The 18950-nt window shown below is 34.8% G+C and overlaps 1 protein-coding gene across 2 annotated transcripts; it reads right to left on the minus strand.

The window, feature by feature from the left end:
- Positions 1 to 4476: 4476 nt before the first annotated feature.
- On the minus strand, positions 4477 to 9838 carry LOC116131482 (histidine-containing phosphotransfer protein 1-like). 2 transcript variants are annotated; one of them, XM_031417127.1, is made up of 7 exons: positions 9735 to 9838; positions 9253 to 9383; positions 9104 to 9172; positions 8214 to 8285; positions 7676 to 7748; positions 6673 to 6749; positions 4477 to 4495 (listed from the first exon to the last, which is right to left on the minus strand). In XM_031417127.1, the coding sequence occupies exons 1-6, from the start codon at positions 9792 to 9794 to the stop codon at positions 6711 to 6713; spliced, it is 444 nt and encodes a 147-aa protein (XP_031272987.1). In that variant the 5' UTR covers positions 9795 to 9838; the 3' UTR covers positions 4477 to 4495; positions 6673 to 6710. The 2 variants fall into 2 exon arrangements, with proteins under 2 accessions (XP_031272987.1, XP_031272986.1); XM_031417126.1 differs by lacking the exon at positions 4477 to 4495 and having other exon boundaries at positions 6521 to 6749.
- Between the last annotated feature and the right edge of the window lie 9112 nt (positions 9839 to 18950).

An 18950-nucleotide genomic window follows, 5' to 3' on the forward strand; every position in this document is an offset into this window, starting at 1 on the left:
TTACCTTGAAAAAGAAAAAGAACCACATCAGAAAATATGAAGAGAATCAATTGCTGTGGAGTAGAGGTTAACAATAGGAAAAAGTGCTAGCACACAAAATCTGCCAAGACAAATAATCTGAAGTAGGGTGGGATAAGCATGTCTCCAAACACCTTCACTAGCAACATTTACTATCAAAACCAGGAAAGTCAACTCATAGAATATTATAACTAGATGTATTTTTTCCGAATCCTTTAACTTCCCTTCTTTTTATTTTTCACTCAGAAAAGTTTAAGAATTGGAATCAATATCCCACTGATCTTAGCTTTTACTTTTGCATAATCAGTCTTATAACATTTCAACTTTCTGTAAACGGGCCCAGGCTTTTTCCAGCCGTTCAATGGCCCCTCCCTGCAACTTTTAAGCAAATTTTTGCCACACAATTATAGGCATGAGGGTGAGGTTAAGTTTAAACAAGTTAAGGTAAAATTTTGTTATTGATTTCATTGGGATAAGTTCAACAGTACCTAATAGAAAAAGCCTAATCAACGGTGAAAGTTGTGATGATGTTTTCCATGATGAACATTAAAATGAATACAAGATGCATTCTCAGATAAAATGACCAATTTGAGCACAAACCAAAATTTAGATATATAAGAGTTTAATGACGAACATTAACTTGAATACAGGATGAGTTGTCACATGCTATAAAGACTTACCAATTTAGCAACAGAAACCAAAACCTTGATGAACATTACTTGAATACAAGATGTGTGTCAAACACTTAGCAATTTAATGGCAGAAACCAAAGCCTAGATATAAAACGGTTCCAAATAAATAATAGTAAGAATAATTGAGGGAACTGCAAAACAGTCCTATGTCATTAGAGTCAAGAAGTTGATATCATCTTCTTTAACTAGCCTAAAAACCAAATTCGATCTTACAAGATATTAATTCTCAAGCTTGAGGTGTATACAACAATTTTCCATTTGGAGGAAGAATTACTTATTTTTCTTATATATTGTAAAAATAAGCTATTCCACACCATATGTTAATTTAATAACTTATCATACTAACAAAAATGGTAAGAGTTTCCTACATAGGTATCCCAGGTTTAATTGACTTCTACTCATGGTACAAAAGGAGGGAGGGTGGCAAGGATTAAGTCAACAAAACAAAAACAGCTTCAATAGTAAGAGTTTCCTCCTCTCCAACCAAACCTAAAGAGATCCAATGTCAGTAAGTAGCTTATTTACAATGCTGGACTACTAAGATTCCTTATCTTTAAGGGACAGCAAAAGAATGACACATTAAACACATGATAGTAAACCACTCTCAAATGTAACGTGAAATAGTTTACTCTCTGTGTTTTGAAAGAAGCCACCAAAAATTTTTTTTAGCTTTACACAATAGCTTTGCTGATGTAAGACATTTGGCTGGATTCATAACTAAAAGCTACAAAAAGTAGCATGAATTGAGCCAAGTCCTTCCCAACTGCAACCAAATGTACTGTGATCAGATTTTAGAGATTGTAAACTAACAAACTAGAAGATAACAATTTTAAAAAATCACTTCATGAAAGAAATACTGAAGATATGTACTATGTCACCTGATTTACAATTTAATGAAAGTGGTAACATTTTTGGTAGGTCATGGCTTGGGTAATTCTACACCCTTTCAAGTGGGTCCTATCCTGACACCATAACAAGCACTGTGGGCCCCATCCATGTCCTTTGTTGGTTATAATACATCAAGACCTTTGATGCATAGCTTAACTCCAAAAACTATATGACCTGTCAAGATGAACCTATATACCAATCTAGCAATATAACTGTAAATTAAAGTTGGCTAGTAATTACAGTTGTATTCAATCATTACATAAGCAGTATAAATGGTAGCTGTGTTAAACACCTCAGTTACCAAAAATAACACAATTACCAAATATAATTTCTACACTAACATCTATGCTGTTTTAAGTTCTGTCAAAGTTTTTTTTTTTTTCTTTTTTTTTAATAAGAAACTATTAAACTATAGTAAAGAAGAGATTGAGATAAGTACACCAAGTTTTTATTGAAACACATTATTCGGTATTAAACACTAAAACCAAAATAGATAAAAATGATAATGACAGAGCATGTATTCGCAACTGGAACTCCATGCTCAATCAGCATAGAACAAGTAAAGACACACAAGTTTTAGCATATTCCAAGGACACTTAAAACAAACAAATTCCATCTTTCTCATGATCAGATTAAACTTATTTGAGAAGTGGCACAAGGAAAAAAATGCAAGTCCAACAAATGTGACATATTCAGAAGGTTATACTCATTAAGCAATGGATGTATGGATATAATAGTACCCAAAATACAATCAATTCCCACCCTAAAGAGCATAAACCAAGTTATCAATAGAAGCTTGATTTTTATATTCTCGAACGAAAACATCCAAATATATCGTAGTAAATGCACCTATATTATGCATAAAGGATATTGAAAAATAAAATCTGGCGCCTGATGATAAAATTGCTGAAGAAAAACAAAAAGAACAGGAGAGTGAGTGCTTGGGAAACATGCAATGCCAATTCTGACTCAAGCTAAAGAGACCAACAAGTCAATAACTATTATTCATCCTCTTAACATATTGTCCCAACTAACTTAACTGTATTCATATTTATTACATTAGCTACCAAGAAGTTAGAAAACAATTCTACTCCCTTGGTTTTTAACAATAGTAAGTCAAATATATAAATTATGACAATTGCTGTTGTATATATATCATTTTATCTAGATCCAGATGTTAAGCCCCATGTGATTCTAGTTTTCGCAAAAATCTAATCAACTTTTTTGTAAATCTCCATTCCATATTACAAGTTCTCATCTCTTAAAACACAAAAAAGTTCTAGTATTAGACTACTTTAACAAATACGATCATAGATAATACAACATCAATGCATTTACTTTAAGTTTCCTTAGAAGAAATTCGCCGCTACACGCCATTAGTCACAAAATTAATCATCCCTAATTCAATTATTTCCTCACCAACAAAATTTTTGAATATTTAAACATTGATAGCACATAAGGAAATTATTGCAAATTTAAAATTCTATTTTATATTTGTCTAAGAGATTCTATTAAAAAATAGAAGTCCACATAAAAACCTATAATAACATCTTATAGTAAAATTTATCATTTCCACATTATCTGTTTTTCATCTCGTTCCAAATATTCATGTATTGACTCCAATATACAACTCCAATTAATCACCATTATATTTTCAATTTTAACCGCCACTAATATAAACTAACAAACAAACCATATTACTAGACGGATATCTAATAGCAGTACTGATACCGTTTCCAGATTATTCACAGTATCTAATAACTCTAGTGATTGCCGTTAAAGTTTCAGCTTTAGGTGACCTGATACTATAACACTAAGAGGATTCAAATTTTACTGGTGAATTATCCTGATTAATGAAGTTGTCACTAAACATGTAGTGGCCATGCTAATGATGTCTCATCATTGGTAGAAGGACTAAAAGTCTTGGAGTTTGCTTTTTAACAGTGGTCCAAAAGGAAAAGACAAAAAGAAGAAAAAATGAGGGGAAAGAGAGTGTGTGCATGCATCAGAGAAAAGGGCAATGCATCTGAACAAACAAATAAATCAATTTTTTTATCGTACCTATATAATCTTCATGACAATCAATAGATTCAAAACCATTACAAAATAAATTGAGTTGCATCTGACAATATAATTAAGATCTCAATCTCATCTTACAAGGAAACAAACTTGGACATGATATCTGTCATCAGCTTGCAAGAATTAATCATTCTCATCTATTATGCTGCCAGAAAAAGATTCTCTACTTTCACATGAATTTTGATTAATTCATTTATCAAGAAATTTCTTTTGGCGTGGACAAGTATTTCCTGTTTTATCATCAATACACGGATTATTTTCTATTTTTTTACGGTCATTTATCTACTTGCTTTGCTAGAGTTGCCACTGGATAAGACAAATACATCTCATTGAGCTTCATCTAGAAATAATTAAAATATGACAAAAGGATTTGAGGTTGTATGAAAGAGGACTTGTTTAGACTGCTTGAGTAATATTTTCCTATTTATGGCAATAGTGTCTTGAAATAACCTACATTGCCATATCATAAGTACCACCTCTTTTGGCAGTATTTGCTGCCTTGATAGAGTTCTAGTTCTCAGCTGTCAAATTCAAATCTTTGAAATTATAAGTACTAATTCACTTGTAAATCCTCCCAAAACTTTCTTCTAGTATTCCAATGCAAATTAGTCTCACCTCATTCACATGAAAAATGAGTTTAGATGTGTAAATTAATATCCAAAATTATGTAAAAGTTTATTTTCACAAGTTCTCTACAGCAATGATTTGCTGAAAAGCAACTTCAACAGACTCGAATGCTAAAATACTACTAGAAAATACCATTCAAATGACTTTACGTCTCCAAGGATTGAGAAATGAGTGAGTTGATTTCAAATTACCTTGAAAAAGAAAAAGAACCACATCAGAAAATATGAAGAGAATCAATTGCTGTGGAGTAGAGGTTAACAATAGGAAAAAGTGCTAGCACACAAAATCTGCCAAGACAAATAATCTGAAGTAGGGTGGGATAAGCATGTCTCCAAACACCTTCACTAGCAACATTTACTATCAAAACCAGGAAAGTCAACTCATAGAATATTATAACTAGATGTATTTTTTCCGAATCCTTTAACTTCCCTTCTTTTTATTTTTCACTCAGAAAAGTTTAAGAATTGGAATCAATATCCCACTGATCTTAGCTTTTACTTTTGCATAATCAGTCTTATAACATTTCAACTTTCTGTAAACGGGCCCAGGCTTTTTCCAGCCGTTCAATGGCCCCTCCCTGCAACTTTTAAGCAAATTTTTGCCACACAATTATAGGCATGAGGGTGAGGTTAAGTTTAAACAAGTTAAGGTAAAATTTTGTTATTGATTTCATTGGGATAAGTTCAACAGTACCTAATAGAAAAAGCCTAATCAACGGTGAAAGTTGTGATGATGTTTTCCATGATGAACATTAAAATGAATACAAGATGCATTCTCAGATAAAATGACCAATTTGAGCACAAACCAAAATTTAGATATATAAGAGTTTAATGACGAACATTAACTTGAATACAGGATGAGTTGTCACATGCTATAAAGACTTACCAATTTAGCAACAGAAACCAAAACCTTGATGAACATTACTTGAATACAAGATGTGTGTCAAACACTTAGCAATTTAATGGCAGAAACCAAAGCCTAGATATAAAACGGTTCCAAATAAATAATAGTAAGAATAATTGAGGGAACTGCAAAACAGTCCTATGTCATTAGAGTCAAGAAGTTGATATCATCTTCTTTAACTAGCCTAAAAACCAAATTCGATCTTACAAGATATTAATTCTCAAGCTTGAGGTGTATACAACAATTTTCCATTTGGAGGAAGAATTACTTATTTTTCTTATATATTGTAAAAATAAGCTATTCCACACCATATGTTAATTTAATAACTTATCATACTAACAAAAATGGTAAGAGTTTCCTACATAGGTATCCCAGGTTTAATTGACTTCTACTCATGGTACAAAAGGAGGGAGGGTGGCAAGGATTAAGTCAACAAAACAAAAACAGCTTCAATAGTAAGAGTTTCCTCCTCTCCAACCAAACCTAAAACTAAAAGTAAAAAATAAAATAAAATAACAAGAGCAAAGATCAAAAGTTCAAAAAGGCACATTTTTAAAGTAAGATATAAATATTTACTTTCAAAATTGAGAAAACGATATAGAACAATAAGGCTAAACGCAAAGAAAAATAAAGAAATGAGAGTGAAAATTAACTGGATATGTTGGTGATTCCAACATAGTAATTTTTTATTTGTCAGTAACACAAAGGGAATGCCAATATCTCTATAATCTTTGTTGGCAGACGGTAAAAACTTAAAAAAAAAAAAAAAAAAATTCCTATCTATCCACTTCTCTGTAGGATGATATCAACATAACAAAGGCTGCTGTTAAAAATAAAAAAGTAAGAACTTATGTCCACTCCTTGCAAAGCAAGAAAATAACACAAAAACTATGAAGATTAGGAGTTCAGAAAAGCACACTTAAAGGCAACTTCGAAAAATTTACTTTTGATATTGAGAGAACACGATAGAACAAGAACACAAATTACAAGAAAAATAAAATATTGACACTGAAAGTTATCTTGATATGTCCAGTAAGTAAACAAAATAATTAAGGAAATCTAGATTATATTGTTATCTATCAATACACAAATGTACAGTTAGAAATTTCAAAACTATTACCAGTCTAGGTATCTTCAAGAGAATTCCGGACTTAAACGAATTTAATAAATTAATTAAAAGTATAGCAAGATATCTTTTTCTTTTTTTATTTTTTTTTCTAATTGGAAATGAATAAATCTAGCAAAAGATAACATTTATCTGCACAAGTCAGCTGCTTGACAAACATCAAACATAGACAATAACAGGTATTCCAAACATATGCAAAATACAGAATACATAAATATGAACACTAAAATAGGAAATCATCCTCTTCTCAAACCTGACACTACAACATGTAAGCTAGATATGAACATCTGTACATTATATGAGATATATAATCAGATCAACTTCAGCTGAGTATATTACCCAAAAAAAAAAAAAAAATTACTGCTTCCAGCTTCATTTCAATGCCCATTTTCAAGGTCAATAATCTTTCTTTCCATCTGCACTTCAAAGTACCCGGATAAGTAAATAGTTATAAATCAGAAACATTTTGGAGGATAATAAACAAAAGGGGTGAATTGAGAAAACTACGAAAAATGGCTTCATGAAATCCTTATAACTACCAAATTTAATAAGCTTCAGCATGATGCCTCACAATTAATTTTGGATTCATCCCAGCACAAGTGCAATTTAAAAAGATATGTGTTTCAGTCAAGGAAGCGTATAGATTTCATCTTCAAACAAAGCCGGCGGCATATACAAATTATCTTAAATTTATAATGATTGAGCTAGTTCTCGCTGTTGGTAGTGCATTAGTTTAAATTTTTCATTATTAAACTTCTTCAGGATTAATTATAAAGAACATAACAAATATACAGCATTTTAAGACATATGCCATCTACATCATGCCTTGATAACCATCTTACGCAACATGCACCTGTACACTAACAATACATAGCTTCTGTCCATATAGCTAAAATAATTATTCAGTCAACCATAGTGCTCTTTCGTAAATTATAAAGTAAAACCATATACACACATGAGAATTAAGGCAATACTCAACAGTGTCAAGCAATGTGGTACAAAAATCCTATCCACGGATATAGCACCAAGCACCCATTTGCTGCTATATGCAAGAGGCTCATTTACATTCACCATGTTCATCAAACAAGATGGTTTATTAATGAATCCTATTGATTAACCTGTTACCAATTCTTAAAGCTAATCCACTGTATAGTTCCATGAAGACCCAATATATATTATGTACCACCACCATCCTTTAATGGCACAGAACTATATTTTCATCAAGCATCCACCAAATTTTCTCCACAATATACAAGAGACAAATACATGCATTATATATGTGGAAAGATAAATATTCAGTCATTTATTAGAGGCCTGTAATTCATAAAGCACCATAAAATACCTGCACAATGGTCTCAAATTTTCTTCTCAGCTTGGAATATTCATTCTTAGTCCAATACAGAGCACGGAAGCAACTGAAAAAATACATTTAAAAGAAACATGCAAAATTTGAAAATTTAACCGCACATAAATATATTTAAGAAAAATGAAAATAAAGGCATTGTGTCATATAGAAAATATGTGTTTAACTTAATACAACTATTGAAGTTAATGACACATTGAAATCCAAATCATATTATCCAACATAATGATATAAACAATAATTTTCAATCCAAGTACTGATTGTCCTCTTATTTATCAACATGTCACATAAAAAATTGATTTCATAAAAAACCTTTAACATTACAGTTTTTACGCTTATATTATGGTACTTCTCTACAGGATAATGGCTTCTTTACTACATGATTACAGAAAAAGAAAAAATAACAGTTATTCAAGTACTACAAAACTGAAAATCATGGATATAGAAGCAGAACTTCAATATGTAAGCTGATATGTAATAATCTAAGGCTACAAGCATAAGAGAAATTTATTCTTACTATTCTTTGTCATTCCCCTGACAAGCCTGAATAAGTTCTGCACATGAAAGTTTAACATGTTCTGCACCAATACTGTTCCAAGAAGGAAATGTTTAAACATTATTGAGGTAGGAGCTAAACAAAAGAAAATGATACAACAATAGAAAGGAAAGACAAATAATCCACTTAGTTTATGGTATAAGTATTTTGAATTGCATGCTATCTATCACCTTCATGATTAGTAATGTAAAAAATAAATTCTTTTCAGAAAATGTTTACAATCCTGCATAAAAATGATGTGACCAGAACATAGAACATCAATTCACTACACACTTGAACTGAGGGCCTCACTTCACCAAATTCTTCAAACTAAAGGCAACGTTTAGTGATTGAAGATAAGAAAATACTTGGTCTGCAATACTAGTTTTCCCTCTTTCAACTATTGGTTTCCTTAGAGCCATATTCAGCAGTTCAACATTATATACAAGATATTGGTATAACACATGACTCTCAGAAATTTCTACCACTAATCATCGTTTCCACAGAAATCATTGATAACAACTATAAATGACGGTAGTTCAACTGGAAAATTCACAATAACAATTTATAAAATTAAAGATCATCATTGACATTAACTATAACAAGGTATTGGTAACACATGACTCTCAGAAATTTCTACCACTATTCATTGTTTCCAAGAAAATTATTGATCACAACTATAATGGTATTGGACAACAACTATAGACTAAAAACTAAAGCTGGCATTCCACTAATTACGGATATTTGGCATAGACTAAAATGGATTTTTTAACTATATGGTAGTACTATAATACTCGTCAAATAAGCAAAAAGCATATATAATTCAAGACTTCTTATTAATCTCCTTATAAAAGAATAAAGTGCAAACTTACATGCTGGTTCTTGCATAGAACTCACGAGCAGAAGCATCAACCTGATGATAATCAACCTCAGGTTGGCTGCTGCAGATACAGAAAAAGAAGTATAAGAACAAAAAACAAAAGCGAAATACGTATAGAAAAGTTGAGGGTTATAGATTTACATTTGATCAGTCAAATGAGAGAATAAATTTTGGGCATATATGCAGTAACTAGTAATTGCACGCACAACATAATCTTGTCTAATGGCATCCTTCATGGCTAGCAGTTGATAAAATTCGTCACTAACAATTCCCTGAAAAAAATCCCCACAGCCGAATGCATCACCAATCTTTATATAAGCATTTTCATTCTAGATTGTTAACTTTGAATTTGCAATACAATATATTTTGCAGATTCTACAACATGTGCTCAATTAATATTTTGTTTATATATATCGAGAAAAAAAAATTGATAAAAATTCAAACAAGAAAAAAGGAATTAAAGAAACATGAAAAAAAAAAAAAAACATCAGAGAAAGAAGAAAAACGTGCAGCTGTGAAAATGAAAAGGAAATTAGCGAATGTAAGCAAAATCAAAAACGAAAATTTCGAAAAGGCGAAAAAAAATAAAAAATAAAAAAACCGAAGCTAGAGGAACGTTTTACCTCATCAAACATTGACTGAACGAAGTTGTGAAACAGACTTCTCTGTAAAGCCAACGCCATTTGGAAGAGAGGAGAGTGTGTGAAATTGAATGCATTTAAATTGATGAAATTGAAAAATGGGGGGTTTTAGTTGGCGTGAGTTGTGAGTCAATTTAGTAACGGCTAAAAAAGAAAGAGGCAGACTTTTTAGGAGGAAAATTAACTCTCCGGACATCCCAAATTTGCATTTTAAAAAATGACTGAAAATATTTTTGAATTTTTTTTAATTTAGCAAAACTGACATAGCACATTTAGGATTCATTAAATATGTAAAATAGGTTAAACTGAAAAGATTTAAACATATATGGGTAAAATCATAATAAACAAAAGTTTGTTTAAATTTTGAAATTTGAAGACGAGCCCCCGCCCTTAAAAATCGATTAATCGAGCCATAAACCCAAAAACCGACCGACGAACACTATTCGTTTCTCTGCAATTTTCAAGCGACTACAATGCCTTAATTCCGGCAAATTTTCGATCCTAAAGCTTCCTTACACAAAACCATGGCTGACATTCACAAAGAGGAGAAAAACCCAACTCCACTCTGAATCCTAGACTCCGGCGGTGCCAACGGTTCAAAGGTTGTCAAAGAAGACACTCTGGTGGATCATCCGATGAGTGAAGGTGGTCCAGAGGCAGAGGAGATGACAGCGGCACAAAAACATAGAAAAGAATCGGAAAATGGTTCTGAAGAGGAGGACGCCAGCGAGAATTCAAGCGAGGAGAAGGACGCTGGTGAAGAAAGGGTACGTTTTTTACTTGTTTTTTTGAATTGGATAAGAAAATGGATTGATTTGTGCGAATTTGGGGGAGATGTAGTTGGTTTTATGGTTATGGTTGTTGTGGCGTTTTGTCGAGCAATTGGCGGGCACTGGTAGAGTGGCTTTATTTGGGTTCCAAAGAATGGGAGAAGGCAAATGAGGTCGTAGGGAGGTTGTTTGTGGGAGTTTGGTGGGCTGGGGATGGTAGGAGGTGTCGGAATAAGGGGGTTGGAGGGTTGCCCTACATATTGGCAAGGTTGGCCACGCATAGTGCGCGCAGAGGTGGCGGAATAGGGGGGCTGGAGGGCTGCCCTGCATATTGGCAAGGCTGGCAAAGCACAACGCGCACTGTACATGGCCAACCCTATAGGGCTTGCATTTGTAGGGCTGGCTATGATTGTTATGTTAGAAGTGTTAAATTGTAGGGTTTTTAATTCATATGTTGGTGGGGTTTTAGCTTTGGTGATTATTTGGATGTGTTTTTTTGAGTTGTGGGGATAATGGTCTTAATTGTGGTGATCCTTAAATTAGTGATCTTTTTGTATGCTATGAATGAATGTGTAACGATGGTGCATGTGTTATGTTAATGTTGTTATGTGTGATACTAATGTTTGTTGGTTGTGCTTGAAGTGTGAAATGAAAGTTTTTTAGTTCATACGTTGGTGAGGTTTTAATTGAGTGATTGTTTAGATTATTAGTTTGTAACAATGAATGAATGGATGTTGTTGATAATGGTGGTGGAGGTAATATTATTAAGTGAAAGACTAAGTTTGTTTGTTGTGTTAGAAGTGTTAAATGCTTGCTTTTCAATTGATGCTTCAGTTGAGTTTTAGTTTAGTGATGTTTTAAATGTGTTTTGAGTTGTTAACTGTTGTGATGGCAAGATTAGTAATGAGCTGTGCAGTATGGTTTTTATGTTCATTTACATTTTATGATGCTCTTTTTTTTTTCTCATACACTTGAAAAGATTAGTTGAAAAGTTCATCGTATGATACTTTTTCTTTGTTTACAAAGTATGTTGGCAATCTATTAGTTGTTTTAGTTTCCCTTTTTTTGCTGATATTTAGTTTATATCGATTTTGCAGATTTTCCAAAGCGTAAATTATAAAGACTATGGGTTGGAGGTTGTAAGCGATAAGGTACCGTACTTCCCCATAAGTGTGACAGTTAGGTCGAGTTGACAAGTTTTTACGAGAATAATGGATATTTTACGGGAACAGAAGAAGGGTTTAGACCGATTCAAAAAGAGTTGTTTCAGTCATTTTGTGAACATCGAAGAAAATTGGAAAAATGAGTTCTGGGGATAGGGAGTGCATTATACATTACTGCACTCAGTTAAAAGCAAAAAAAAAAAAAATGTGGTTCGTGGTGGATGGAAAGCCACTACGTTTTGGGATGATGAAATAAGCCCTGATGACAGCTTAAGATGTAAGGAATTTCTAGATGTGACAGAGCAAGAGAGAATAAAGAAAAGTAGAGCAGCCGATAACTTGTCTAGAAAGGTTTTGGGGAAGAAGGCGTCTATTACGGGACGCGATTGTAACGACTTCTTTCTACTAGTATACTTTAGAAAATATACAATGAAAACATACTTAATAAGAATTCCATACTAACACCAATTAATCTCATATAGAACATGAATCTTTACCTCTTAATGCTTAGGATCAAATCCTTATAGAAATCCAACCAAAAGCCCTCAAATCAACCTTGGAAAATTGATGGAACGATGAGAGAATTAGGGGTAGAGGTGGCGTGTGGGATAAAGCAAATGAGAGGGTTTGTGTGCTTGAACCCTTAATATCTCATATAACTAAGCCTTCTTTCCCACTTTGCCCTTACACTTTCTTGAAAATTTCATCCTTATCCTTTAATTCTTTAGAAATTCACCCCTATTCCAAAATATTCTCCATGAAATTTTCTTACATTTCACTCCCCACTTTTCCTGCTAATTAAGGGTAGAATGGTCACTTCACCCCTATGGAAAATTCTCTAGAAACTTCACAAAGAAAATCAGCCAGATCTTCGCCCTGACGAAGCTTTTTCTTTGCCCCGATGAAAAAATACAGAGCCTACGTTGCCGCGGCGACGATTCTTCTTCGCCGCGGCAAAGTCTGCATTTCCCAAAATCCGCCAAGACTTCACCAAATTCAGGGCATCCAAGCAATTCTAACACCCTACAAACTTACCCAAAGGCAACCCAACAACAACAACACATATCAAGTAAATTTAGGGCCAACAAACAACATTTAAAAGGCAAATGAACATGAATCAAAGATGTACTCAAAGTGGATGTTACAGCGATTTAGAAGACATGTTAGAAGAAGGTGGGTATACCTCTTTAGAGAGGTTCAAGATGTGCCTGATATGGTTCATCCATTTGATACTAATGACTTCTGACTCAACAAAAGCCGTTAATATGGACTAGGTGAAGTTTGCAAGCAACATGGTCTTCTTTAATGCTTATCTGTGGGGACAGGTATCATTTCAGCTAACCATGGACTCCCTGTAAGGAAAAGACATGGCATTAAAGCAGCACCAATCTATCAAGAAGAATAGACCGAGCACGTGCAAGTTGTTTGGCTTCTCATGGGCAATGCAGGTAAATATTAATAGCTTTTTGTTATATTTTTTGAATTATATGTGTTTTAATTATGATATGGACTGTTTTTTTTTTACAATGTAGGCTTGGATGTATGAGGTCGCCCCTGTCCTAGCTTGGGGGGGGGGGGGGGGGGGGGGGGGGGGGGGGGGGGAGGATGAAGACTTCGGATGCGCGAACACAATTTCCTAGGATGTTCGAGAAGTGTATCCATTAGGATTACGACAAAATAGACATGGAAATTCAAGTGGCTCGGGTAAAATTAAAGGATTAAGCTTTTGAATATGCACTTACTTTTAAATGTGGCTTAAATTTGATTGAATTTTTTTTTTTTTAATTATTTTAGGGAGTCATCCGTCCCTTCCTCGTTGCTATTAGGGGTGAAGCGGGAGAGGAGTATGTTACATTGTTCAAAGCACTGAAGGATGAAGCAAATGAAATGATAGATCGCCTCATGCAGGACCTAGAAAGGGTCACACATGTGAGTGCAGTTGCAGGGCCACTGCTTGAGAATGTTGTTGACGCCGAGGATGATGAAGCTCCAATCGGGAGGAGGGAGGAGGAGGAGGATGAGGAGGATGAAGAGGTTCTTACGCCTCCACCCAATTGGCAAACCGATACAACAAATACCGCTTTGCCGAGGCATCGGGGTCGGGAGAATGAGTTGGTTGACCGCATAAACAGTCTATTTGAGAGTTTTACAATAGCTGTTTATGAGAGGTTTGAGAAGATGGAAGAGTGGATGAAAATGGTGGAGGAGAAAGTTGATAAAGTGGCAGAGAAAGTTGGTAGGGTGGAGGAGGAATTTGGTGGAGTATTGAAAGTGGTTAAAGTGCAACCTGAGCTGAAAACAGAGAGCTGAAAGAGTAAGTTTGTCAAATCTCCTTACACCGTAGTAACGTATGGAAAGAAGAGGAAAATGAAGAAAAATTTGAGGAAGTCCACAAAAGTGGAGAAGCAAAAATGGAGGGGGTTAAGGAGGTTGCTGGAGGAAGTGGGGAAGTGATAATAGAGGAGGGTAAGGCAGGACGCGAAGGAAGTGTGGATGTGCAAATGGAGGAAGAGGGAGGAAGTGGGCAAGCAAAAACGGAGGAGTTAAAAGTCGATTTGTATAGGCCAATAGAGGAGGAAAAAAAAAACTCTTATATGCATATTACAATGAATCTGGAAGTGATGCCCATGTGAAGTGCAAGACCAGGGATTATCCCCGGGAATGGTTTGAAAAGATGTTGACGATGGGCAGGTGGCTTGATGACTCGGTGAGTTATTTTCCCTTACTTTTTCTTATTTTTGCTTATGTTTTCCATGAGGTATTGTATACTTATCATGTTGTTTTTATTTGATGCAGCACATCGATGAGGTATTAGCACTCATGAGGCTACGACAGAGCAGTAATGGTGATATATTGTATCTCGATTGTGTCATCACCGATGTGGTTTTTGGCCAAACGCTAGTAACAACATATGACACTTTAATGAAAAAGGCTATTGGTAGAGGTGCAGCAAGAGGAGGCAAGCGAAAAAGATTGGCCACAGATGACTTCGACAGCGTCTCTGATGATTTTCAGTTTGATGACAGGATCATGCAGTATGTATGGGGGGAAAGGCCCAAACATGGCCACAGTTGGGTAAAGGTTAAAAGAGTATACTGCATCATCAACATCAAGGATATGCACTAGATAACCGTTGTCGCGCTTATAGAGGAGAATTTGCTAAAAATCCTTAACTGCAACCCAAGTACTTGTCGAGATAGGTAGTTAAAGACGGAGTTGGAGCCATTGTGCATATTGTTCCCGCGGTTGTTACGCGACAGCGGGATGTTTCAACACTTCAATGATGAAGTACTAACAGAAAAGTGGCCACTCAAGTGCCTTCATGTCCCGACAAATGACTCAAGATAAATTTTGTATAAAGCTTACATAATACAATTGTTCTATAAGCTGATTCTAATGATAATGTTTTCCTCCTATTGTAATGCTGATTGTGGGGCATATGCACTGAAATTTATTGAGTTCGACATGACCAACACCCCGATGGCCGGCTTGAATGACAAAATAATGAACAACTGTCGGGAGCACTGTGCTGTTGAGTGCTTCCATGGGCATATGGATCCCTTTTGACTAACCAGAACCCAATCCAAGTCATTATTGATGCTATCATCAAAAGGTATGAAAGTTGGATTTAGAATTTTGTAGTTTATGTGATGTTGTCTTACTGGGTTGTCTTGAATTGGATCAGCTGGTGTTGTTAGGCTTCAAGTTGTTGATACTTGGGTTGTGGTGCTGATGCTGAAGGTGTGCCGGATAATTTTGGAGGATGGAAAAGTGGCTGAAGAGAACGATGAAGAGGGGGGATGGAGGCTGCCAACCCTGCTTTTTTATTTTTATTTTTTTTTATATATATAGGAGATTTATTTGTTATATATAATATTGTCATTGAATGTAATTGACACATTTCAGATTAATACAAAAGCAATTCAGTATTTCTCTCCCTCTTTTGAGTTTGAGTTTATTTAGTATTCTTGTTACATGGCATTGATGTGTTGATGCAATTAGGTTGTCAAATTCAAGAGAAAATATGGAATTAATATGTGTTGGTGATTTTGGTTTGTCAAAATTCAGGAGAAAAGCTGGAAAAAAACATGTATTGCCCATGATCGCCTAAGCGACTACATATAACGCTTAAGCGACAAAGGACTTTCCATAAATGATCACTTAAGTGAGATAATAAATCGCTTAAGTGATCGTGGATTTGGACAAATATTTATACTGTCATGGACTTGAGCGACCAACGGTAAAAGAGAAGAATCGCTTAAGCGATAACGTAAATCGCTTAAGAGATCGTGCACCTAGGCAGATCTTGATTCTGCCTCGGACTTGATTGATTAAGCAACCAAGGGTAAAAGCGAAGAATCGTTTAAGCGAGACCATAAATCGCTTAAGTGATCGTGCATCTGGACAGATCTTGATTCTGTCTCGGACTTGATCGCTTAAGTGATCCAGAATCGTTAAGCGACCAAAGGTAAAAGCGAAGAATCGCTTACGCGAGACTATAAATCGCTTACACGATCGTGCATCTGGGCAGATCTTGATTCTGCCTCAGACTTGATCACTTAAACAATTTTGTCTCACTTAAGCAACCAAGGGTGAAAGCGAAGCACGCTTAAGCGATACTTTAAATCGCTTAAGCGATTGTGCATCTGGGCAAATCTTGATTCTGCCTCGGACTTAATCGCTTAAGCGATCAATGGTAAAAGCGAAGAATCGCTTAAGCAACCAAGGGTAAAAGTGAAGCATCGCTTAAGTGATCTTAGGTCTTACTTGTACGTGATTGCTTAAGTGATGGTACCAGATCACTTAAGCAACTAAAGCTAAATACACAGGATCGCTTAAGTGAGAAATGAAATCTCTTAAGCGATCCAGCGTATTGAATTATTTTTATTACCTTTCACAAGATCGCTTAAGCGATGAAAGCTTATCAACACTGGATCGCTTAAGCGATGACAGGATCACTTAAGCGATTCCTTTTTTTTTTTTCTTAGAATAGGTTGTCCCATATTGCGTGACGTTAATGTGAACTTCAGTTGTTCACAACATCACATGATTATTAACGTTAATGTTATGAGACATCGGTTAGTAACACTTATTAAGGCCAATTAAGAAGGATTATTTGCAACCTAATTCCATCAACACATATTAAGGTTACAACCGTTTGATATATGGATGAATGTCATAGCATACTAGTGTGACACGTTAGTAAAAACGTACTTGATTTCATAAACATGGATGATGTATTTGAGAATGATTAGATTGAAATAAGCTTTAATTTTGACTGTATGATTAGTTCAATGGACCATGATCTATCTTGTGTCAATTGATTTGATTATTTATATCACTTAATTGATTTTTTTAAAATTAAATTAGTTATTTTACGTCTATATTAAACATATATGGTGTAGAATGTTTACATCTATATTAAACATAGATGGTGTGCGATTAATTCAGTGGACCATGATCTGTCTTGTGTCAATTGATTTGATTATTTATATCACTTAATCGATTTTCTTTAAATTAAATTAAATTAGTTCTTTATGGCTATATTAAACATATATGGTGTAGAATGTTTACGTCTATATTAAACATATATGGTGTACGATTAGTTCAGTGGACCATGACCATTATTATATTTTAATTAAATTAGTTCTTTTACGTCTATATTAAACATGACACATAAACTTGGAAAAGAAATATTAAAGTAAATTACCCTTAATCGCTTAAGCGATATATGGTGTCGCTTTAGCGATCCCGTCTATTTAGTCTTAGTTGTTTAAACAATATATTGTTTCTCTTAAGAGATCATGTCTATTTAGCCTTTAGTCGCTTAAGCGATAATAAATCGCTTACACGATCTTGTCAAAGGCAGAATAAAGGTCATCCGACTACAATGGATCTCTTAAGCGATCCTAGGTCTCTCTTAAACGATCTAGTATGTTCAGAGTTAGTTGCTTAAGCGATCACGTACAAGTGAGGATCAGGATCACTTAAGCGATAATTCACTTTTACCCTTGGTCGCTTAAGCGATTATGTACAAGGCAAAATCACTATGGGCCCAGATGCACGATCGCTTAAGCGATTTTACTTTCTTGCTTAAGCGATTTACGCTTTTATCCTTGGTCGCTTAAGCGATACAAAATCGCTTAAGCGATCAAATCTAAGGCAGAATCAAGATCTGCCCAGATGCACGATCGGTTAAGCAATTATGGTCTCGCTTAAGCGATTCTTCGCTTTTACCCTTGGTCACTTAAGCAATCAAGGCCGAGGCAGAATCAAGATCTGACCAGATGCATGATCGGTTAAGCGATTTATGGTCTCGCTTAAGCGATTCTTCGTTTTTACCCTTGGTCACTTAAGCGATCAAGTCCGAGGCAGAATCAAGATCTGCCCAGTTGCACGATCGCTTAAGCAATTTACGATCTCGCTTAAGCGGTTCTAGATCGCTTAAGCGATTAAGTCCGAGGTAGAATAAGATCTAACCAAATGCACGATCGCTTAAGCGATTTATGTTATCGCCTAAGCGATTCTTCAATTTTACCCTTGGTCGCTTAAGCGATACAAAATCACTTAAGTGATCATGTCCATGCAAGTATAAACAACTATCCAGATGCACGATCGTTTAAGCGATTTATTTTCTCATTTAAGTGATCCTTTATGAAAAACCCTTTGTCGCTTAAGCGATATATGTAGTTGCTTATATATCGCTTAAGCAATAATGGGCAATACAATTTTTTCTAGCTTTTCTCCTGAATTTTGACAAACTAAAATCACCAACACATATTAATTTTATATTTTCTCCTAAATTTGACAACTTAATTGCATCAACACATCAACGCCATGTAACAAGAATACTAAATATAAAGGATGATTTATTCAAGGTAACAATAACATTTAAAACATAAAAAATTGAAAACAACAACTCTTTAACGGTTGGCCTTGGCAGCTCTCTCGATTTCATCCTTCTTCAACCTAATTTTTCGGATCTGCATGTGATTGATTCTGGCAACTGCTTCTCTTGTGGCTAGCTTGCTTGCAAATTGAGCACTTATTCATCCTCCGTGGAACCTCAGAGGTTGATGGAATACGCTTTACTCTTTTTCTCCCCTTTTATGTCTTATTGAATGGCGGATGGATGATAATGTCAGCCAACTCTAGCGGCACCACCCACTACTCTTCTGGAGGAACTAGATATATCGTTTTTGAATGAGCCAGCATGAGTGATTTGCCATATAGAGAGTGGAGCAAAGTTCCATGTAAATTCTTGA

Source organism: Pistacia vera, unplaced genomic scaffold (genome assembly GCF_008641045.1).
Source record: "Pistacia vera cultivar Batoury unplaced genomic scaffold, PisVer_v2 Contig234, whole genome shotgun sequence".
NCBI lineage: Eukaryota > Viridiplantae > Streptophyta > Magnoliopsida > Sapindales > Anacardiaceae > Pistacia > Pistacia vera.